The 8,824-nt window shown below is 33.3% G+C and overlaps 1 protein-coding gene across 1 annotated transcript in view; it reads right to left on the bottom strand.

Moving 5' to 3' along the window:
- Positions 1-2,756: 2,756 nt before the first annotated feature.
- The window catches only part of LOC111622409 (nose resistant to fluoxetine protein 6-like), a 38,047-nt gene continuing 31,979 nt past the window's right edge, over positions 2,757-8,824 (bottom strand). The window contains exons 14-15 of the mRNA XM_023364787.1: positions 3,242-3,384; positions 2,757-3,101 (exon numbers count right to left, since the gene is read on the bottom strand). Coding sequence (XP_023220555.1) covers positions 2,922-3,101; positions 3,242-3,384 — 323 coding nt within the window. The 3' untranslated portion in view covers positions 2,757-2,921. The remainder of the gene's footprint in view (positions 3,102-3,241; positions 3,385-8,824) is intronic.

The raw sequence follows: 8,824 nt of genomic DNA, 5'->3' as shown, positions 1-8,824 counted from the left end.
ATAGAGTCTTCGTATAAGTTACCTGTATTAAACGACCACCTGCGTAACGCGACCGCGGGCATCGATTTTTGGTCCGAAACAACATACAACACCTGTAATAAGCGACCACTTTCGCGAATGTATCTGGTCTAAACTATTGTAAGAACCCATCTCAACAACGTTTCCACCTCTTAATATAATGAATTAGTCTAAACTCTCGTTCGAACCCATCCCGGGCACATATCCCACCCTTGAAATTAGGTGCAGGTGTTAATAAATTAGTCTAGCAACAAAGGAAATTCATTTAAATTTGTTGGAAAATGTCCGAAAAACGAAAGAAATGCAAAGTACTGTCGTTAGAAGATCGTGTTAAAGTTATCACAATAGCAATTAGCGGCGAAATTTAACTGTGGGAAAGCGAAATTGATTTTACCGTTGGCCTACAGTATTTTCCTTAGGGGGTATAAAATATTGTACACGATATATTAATCGGCTGATCTCATCGTTTGATAAAATTTATTTATTTATAATAAATAAATGAATATATTTTTATAATATAAATAAATAAATCTTATCAAACGATGAGATCAGCCGATTAATATATCGTGTACAATATTTTATACCCCCTAAGGAAAATACTGTAGGCCAACGGTAAAATCAATTTCGCTTTCCCACAGTTAAATTTCGCCGCTAATTGCTATTGTGATAACTTTAACACGATCTTCTAACGACAGTACTTTGCATTTCTTTCGTTTTTCGGACATTTTCCAACAAATTTAAATGAATTTCCTTTGTTGCTAGACTAATTTATTAACACCTGCAAGTGGGTTGGAAAGAGAGTTTAGACTAATTCATTATATTACGAGGGGGAAACGTTGTTGAAATGGGTTCGAACAATAGTTTAGACCAAATATATTCGCGGAAGTGGTCGCTTATTACAGTTGTTGTATGTTGTTTCGGACCAAAAATCGATGCCCGCTGTCGCGTTACACAGGTGGTCGTTTAATACAGGTAACTTATAAGAACACTCTATGGATAAACTATTCGGTGCCAGAAATTTTTGCCCGTTTTGACAGGTGCCCGTCGAATGCAGGCGGTCGCCTAAGCAGTTTTCACCATAATTCTTTCTTGAAAATTTCTCTTATACATAATATACAATTTTTTTTAGCATTTTGTTTCATTCGGTTTTAGAAGTGTCTTGAAGCGTATGCATTTACATCCTCGAAGACTTTGTGAATATATAACATGAATGAAATTTAAGAATTCCTACCTTTTGCAGTGTATTTGAAGAATACGAAGTCAGCTTAATAAATACATTATTTCATTTGTTATTATTATAACGTACACACACAAAAGAAAAGTTTGTAACAATTCTATTAGGATTTTCAATTTAAATTGAAAATCAGTTTGTAATATGTTTTTCTTTCTAAGTAGTTTACATAAAATTTTAAAATTATGAAACATAACGAGTTGTTATGTGAAATCATTATTCAGAAAATCCAGCAATGAATTGTTTAACTTTTCCGTAAATATTTGGTGAAGATATTTTTTTCATGTTTTGTTTTAAATGTTTTTATATCTTTAGCTATTCTAAAATGGCAAAAAGCCTAATATTGACGGTTGTAATGGGTTTTATACAAAATTGTAAATGCTAGTAATGAGTAAAACATTATTAAATCCCACAAGAGATACGTCCGATCTCCATTGTCTCCTCACCCTACTACTAAGACCGAGGTGGTAGTAGTAGTAGTAGTAGTAGTAGTAGTAGTAGTAGTAGTAGTAGTAGTAGTAGTAGTAGTAGTAGTAGTAGTAGTAGTAGTAGTTCCTTCGATGCTAACAAGTAAGTAGCATACCGAGTAGTAACTATCATCCATCGATTTCGATCATGGGCCAGAGCCTCAGTATCTTCCGATGTCACATTGAGCATGTTCAAATGTTCAAATCTTGAAGAAAAGTTCTACGCTAAGTATTTTTGCTGCGTCCTCGTCGTCGTTTGGCACCAGCAGAACTCATTTCATGACTGTCTTAGAAAACCTATTGCTCTCCATACAAAAAATGTGGCCGGCCAGTCGGACTCCCCTACTGGCGACAATGTTATGAAGTTTGCACATCCCACTCCGGAGAACCTCTTCATTGGTGATATGATCTAACTATCGGATCTTTAGGATTCGTCTGAGGCATTTGTGTTGGAAGACATTGAGCCTTCTATTGATGTTTTCCGATGTCTTCCAGGACACTAGCATAAACAGCTACCGGAGTCACAATGGAAGTGAACAGGCGGAATTTAATTCTGAATGAAATGGATGAAAAATACCAGATCCTCCAGAAGACAGTGGCCACTATTCCGATGTGGCACGTCACTTTCATTTCTGCGTCGCCAATTTGGGAAATAATCGCGACCTTAGATCAAGAAAATTTAATACCATCAATCACCCTGACAAACATACCTTCTTGCCAAATTTCAGAAATTGTGGTCAAAAAGCACGGGCGATATTAAACTTACAAACAGGGTGAAGAAAATCGTGCTTCCTCCACACACATACACACTAGCATCCATATAACAGTACTGTAAAAAATTTTTGATCTGTTTTTGCATTTTCCGACGTTTCAAATTATTCTGGGTTCAAAAATGTAAAAATCTACAAGTCATTTGTTGAATGAACGCTATACTCTCCATCTGTCATATATAATAGCCAGGAAAGTAAATATTGTGTTATAAATAAAACATGGAAGCATAGTTTATACTAAAAATTAATTAATAAGTATGTTTTATTTTTGTTTTTTCTATAATTTCTAAACATTCACAAAATTGAAATTTCTTGAAAAACCAGAAAGTAATATTTAATTTGATATTTTATGTAATTAAAATTGAAACGGAGGCGCCAGGTACGATGTTCGACTTTACGGTTCTGCGGACATCTTAAAAATACTTGTATTGGAAATTAGGAAATTTTTTTCTTTGTTTCCAATTTGTGATTTTTATCATCTTTATGGATATTTTCTGTGAAACTTTCCGGTGAAAATACTTTGTTCACAATATATGAAAACGGGATTTGCAGGAAGAGGTAGCAGAGAACAGATCCAACAATAGAGACTGACAACACCAATAAGTATAACATGCACTGAAAAAATATTAAAATATATATTAAACTTTTATAAATATACTTTGTTTATTTGTTTAGATATAAAAAAGGCTTTTAACTTAAATATTACGCATAGCGTATTGGAGAATTTTAGAGCAATTAAAAAATATATATATTACCATATCTATTTCTGTAAGAAAGTGAGGGTTTCTTCTGTCTGCATTAATATAGAGGAAAAAAAGAGGATTCAGAATATAAATCCAAAATGTTAGTCGATCCATTACGACGAAAAAGTCACAAGATAAAAATTTATTTACAACACCTGAAACAATATCAAGCAATATTTATTTGAGGAATTTGTATCATCAATATCCTCATAACATTAAAAATAGTACTCGTAAATAGTTTTATACTTATCGTACCGACCTTATGTATGAAAAACTACACGACGTGGATTAACTCGCTTGTATTTAGGAAAAATTAATACTAAGGGATCAATAGATCAGGAAAAATAATCATTTTTCCTGATCTATCAGGAAAATATATCAGGAAAAATAATCATTTTTCCTGATATATTATAACATGACAGTTTTTAGTTTATGAATAAATATCGACATATTTTGTACAATATTTTACCTCTCTCAGTACTGTATTACATATGAAATAAAATAGTTTTGCTATAAAATCAAATTTACTCGCTTTAGAAAAGTTTCGATAAATGGCTCAGCGGTTCACTGATTGGATCAAGTTTTGGGCTGCAATTTTAAAAAATTGTAGACCTATAACTTCCCAATGACACCCGTCAGTCTTCATGTCTTCCTTAATCTCGAGAACAGTATTATATAGATCAGCGGTTTCCAAAGTGCTCCGCCGCGCGGTAGGACGCTGCTGCTTCCTCACAGGGGCGCCACAAAATATTATAAAGTTTTCATAATTTTACTTCCGGCTTCAATTCATTAGAGAGGTTGAGGTCGAAGTTTTAAACGCGAAAACGTGTACGTCGTACGTTCAGCGCCAGTTTCGTGTAAGCCTAGAAGTTTGACAATGCTGTTTGGAATGTCGAGGATGATTCCACTGACTATCCAAACACCATTGCAAACTTCTAGGCACGTTTTTGAGTTTAAAACTTCGGACTCAACCTCGCTATTAACACAGTAATCTACAAACATTTACCAGATGGCGCTCTGCAATGATTTTCTTAACCCTCTGTAAGTCCCAAAATCTTTTGCCCTTGCCTGAGTCGCGTGGGTTTATCAGACCCCGTGATTTTAATATATAATTATTCAATTTTATTTCTCACGTAAAAAAAACTACAATTTCTCCGTTAAATCCTGCGCTTTGTTTTCTATCTAGTAGTATAAGTTACAGTTACATGTGTATATTGACAAAATTGCCTTTTTCATATTTATTTTTATGTAATTTGATGGAGAAAACGCAATTAATAAACATATCAAATTTCAACTCGCGTTTCATCGATCGTCATCTGGTTTTTTTTTTTTTTTTTGTAAATGAGGAGTTATTCGAACAACCCCAGTCCTGAATTGTTTTGGATAATCAATGCTCTACTGTACTTGAATTAATTTTTTCATATTTATTTTTATGTAATTTGATGGAGAAAACGCAATTAATAAACATATCAAATTTCAACTCGCGTTTCATCGATCGTCATCTGGTTTTTTTTTTTTTTTGTAAATGAGGAAGAAAGATGACGCATTCATGTGAAGTTAGTAGAAATTTATACTACTGCAAAAAGATTTGTTAATAGACCTCGCGTTACCCCCTACCGCGAGAGTCAATAAACGTTAATTGTTTTATGGCTCTATTAACAAAACTTTTTCTGGGTTGTAAATCGACTAATTGACAAAGATTTTATTTCATTTTATTCATAAGAATGCTGTCTTCAAGATTTAACAGATAGTTTCCTTACATTTTTTAAACATAAAATTTATTTTCAATTTTTTATGTAATATAGTCTGTAATTTGTTTTTTTCATAATATAAAATCTTCACATAATAATATTTAAAAATGCATCCATTTCAATTCCTGAATGTTATAAATATTTAATTATGAAAAATTAAATAATTTTCGCAATTTGTATTATCATCATTCATTTCTTTTCTTTTCTTTTTTTCTTTTTTTTGTGCCACGTTCTGCATAGCGACAAAAAAGTCGTGACGCATTCAAAAGCAGGGATTCATTTATAATTACTTGGAATGTAGCTTGGGCTGCCTTTTTAGGTTTGTTTTGTTGTGTAGCATTAGAAAATGAATATATAATAAATGCAGATTATAATTAAAATCATTTTTATTAGATTAATTTAGATTATCAGATTATAAAATAATAATAGCTACGCGATATAATTGTCGCATAGCTGTAATTTTTTCTCTACATCTAATTCTGGATGACCTTGAGAACAGATATTGGAAGCTTTCTCTGGATATTCTCATGTGTGCGGTTTAAAACAGGAGAACTAATTTACCACATAATATAACACAAAATATAACACAAAATTTCTGATTTTTATTCTATTAAAATACGGAAGGACTAAAAAAGGATAGGAAAAAATTTTTACTCAATAAAAAACAAAAAACCTTCTGATGTCATAAAAAACCCAATAGTATTTTTAAAAACTTTACTGAAGTCAAACCAACCAATAAAAGTTTAGAACGATATAATTAATTTGATAAAAACTTCCTATAAAAACAATAGCCCAATTAATTAGCTAATTAATAAAACGCATAAAAAATTTAGCGGCAAAATACTTATGACATTTGCACTGGTCAGAAAGCACTGTCCGGTACTGATTCCTTTATTTTTGGAAAAGTTATACGTAAAAACCCGGTTTTTTCGTAATACTATGTATTGTACCAAGCCGGAGTTATCTCGGGATCGGTAAGAAATTAATTATCAATTTCTAGCTGATAACACGAATAAAACAACATTATTTTTACCGACTGTTTACATTCAATTTTCAAGATCATTGCAGAAGGAGGCGGGATATTTCCTGACAATTTATAGCTAGACTGTTTTCACAAGCCGCTGATTGGTTATTAAATGTGAAAAAAAAGCCAAGTTGCATTACCTAATATACGAGGAATAATCATAAATTAATTATAAAAGTGATAAATAAAAATCATATAATGAAAATAAAATACAGTCGACCCCCCTATAACACGGGTTCCTATAATTCGGATTCCTATATCACGGCGAAAAAATTGCGACAGTATTCATACAAACATGCTGAAAAAACTCCTATAATTCGGTAAAACGTCATCGCCAACTCGACAGGATTGCACAATCCGTTGAGTTTAAACGAGCAGCGGACCTACCAAAAACCGTTTATTATTTAACGTCCACAAAAATTATATTTATATTAATGATGTCTCTAAAGTTCAGTGAATTTTTCGCAAAAAGAAATAATTTATGAAGAAGCACGCGAGCGCCATTCGATGACAATCTCCACGACGAAAACAAGCTTAAGCAACGGCGTAGTCAAACGGTGCACACTCGGTAAGTAATCCTACAATTTTTTGTTTATAGCATAGTTTATATGGATTATTCCCAAAAAATTATACGTATTTTGGAAATGTTGAGTCGAATTAGTCTAGAATCGATTAGTTTTATGGAAGAAACCTTTCAAACAGCCGTAGTCCGTACGGCTGTTTGAAACGTGCCGGGCTGTGATTGGCTGGACTCTTAGAAGCTGGATTCATAAAAACAGGAACGTATCTACCGTGTTATAGGGGGGGTCGACTGTAATTAAAAATTAATTAGACAATACTTTTGAAAACAATATTATAACAAAAAGACAAAAATACGAAAATATAAATAAATGATGATACTATAGGGTTTAATATACACACCGTGACAACTTGAACGTGATAAAACTTATTGCGACACTCGCTATCAGCAACAGCGACGAATTGATTGGTTATTGTTTTATCCCCATCGTGATTCGCACCGGTCTGTCAGACCCGAAATATTTTTTTTTCGAAAATGATCGTTGCTATGCAAAATGTTATAATAGCATGTTGATTGGGTTAAAAAGTTGGAAAAATATAAATATTTTTAGATTTTTTTAAAGAATATAGTGGGTAATAGGTTAACGAACATAATCAGTTCCAAAATTTTGTTCGTTATCCGAATTGTTCGTAACCGATTATAGATTTACCATAGGTTTTTATGGGAATTTGATTAATTCGTTCCGGAGACTCCAAAAAATAAAAATAATAAAATTTTTTACTACGTTTATTTATATGTAATAATAAAAATACATATATATGCAGTCTTGCATTTTTATTAGTCATGTATTTTTCCATTTGTGGGTGTTAAAGAATCTGTCCAATGTCGATTGCTTTTCTCTTTTCTTCAGGATTTTTCGGAAGTGATTAATAGTATTGAAATTGTAGAGATCCGCAAACTCATTAACCTTATTTTGGTTTGAATGCCACTTTGGATGATCGTTGTTCTGACATCCTCCCACTACTCCAGAAACTCTTTAGTAGCAGATTGCGACATTGGTCCTCTTTCGTCTTTCTCTTTTTCAAAAAGAAAACACATCTCTCTGAGTTTCTTGGTATTCTTCATTTGAGAGTTCTTGGAGTTCTTCCGTCGTCAGATCAATTTCAGGATCAGGATGAGCTGTAAAATGGCCATACTGCCTAGCAACAGCAGACATCTTGCGCCCACTTTCTATCTTGGCTATTATCTCTTACTTGGTTTCTACGGTAAGCACAGTTCTTGCCATTCCTCTTTTTAAGCCCCATAATAATATCAGTTTCTTTTTTAAATAAAAAGTTCAGAAAAACAATTACAAAAATTTAGAGAACAGAAATCAGCTAGCCCACAAAAATTATTTAAATGCAAGGCCCGGATGAAATTCGAAATTTGGTAATAAAACGTTAACGAATATCCGGTGGAACAGTTAAACTTTCAACTTTCGTAAATAAACCCCGACGCAAAACTTAACAAGTGCCCGTCCGACAGTTTCGCGAAGACTATAAAATATTATTTGTCGGAAAGGTAAACAAAAAGCTGGAAATACAAAAGAGAGTTTCAACATTCGGAGGAATACTATCCGGTTGATATCGGGTTGAGCGTCGATGTTGACGTCTCCAGCGCTCCAAACGGTTTCGAATTGTTACCTGAAGACAAAGGAAAATCAGTCGGTATTCGTGATTTTCTGTGGCTTTTTTTTATCTTTGTTCAGTAAAGTGTTCGCTATCCGATTATAAAAATCTTTCGTAAAAGTGTTCGTTATCAGATTTGTTCGCTAACCGAACTGTTCGTTAACCGATCACCCACTGTATTTATTATTAAAATATGTTATCTAACTATCGCGCAGGGTCTGTGAGACCACCTGCGAGCTACGAAGAATTCGTTTTATTAATTTGTGAATCTTTCTTAGTACTTTGTGTTCGTATATAAATAGCTGCCGGTTTCACGCGCTTTCTGTGTTTAATAAGTTTTCAGAGATTGTATCGACTGAATATTGTCGTCATTAAGGCAAGTGAAGGTTTTGATGTATTTCTTCTCGTATGCATTTTTGAGAATGAATCGGTGTTCACTAAGTAGTAATAGCGTTGCGAGAGTGAAAGTAAAAAGGTTACGCTGTCAACCAGTGGCAAAAGTGTGAAGATGCGTAAATATCGAAAATATGACCGTTATTCAAATGTTGCTTTTACATTGACAGTAGACTATGGCGAAGAGAGGCCGCAGTGTACTTTGTATGTAAGTTTTGACACCAGAGACTCCGGAGGACC

The sequence above is a fragment of the Centruroides sculpturatus genome, unplaced genomic scaffold (assembly GCF_000671375.1).
Source record: "Centruroides sculpturatus isolate CEXI.00-Female unplaced genomic scaffold, Cexi_2.0 scaffold195, whole genome shotgun sequence".
Taxonomy (NCBI): domain Eukaryota; kingdom Metazoa; phylum Arthropoda; class Arachnida; order Scorpiones; family Buthidae; genus Centruroides; species Centruroides sculpturatus.
Note: the sequence above shows the minus strand (reverse complement) of the source record. Positions and strands in the feature narration are given on the sequence as shown.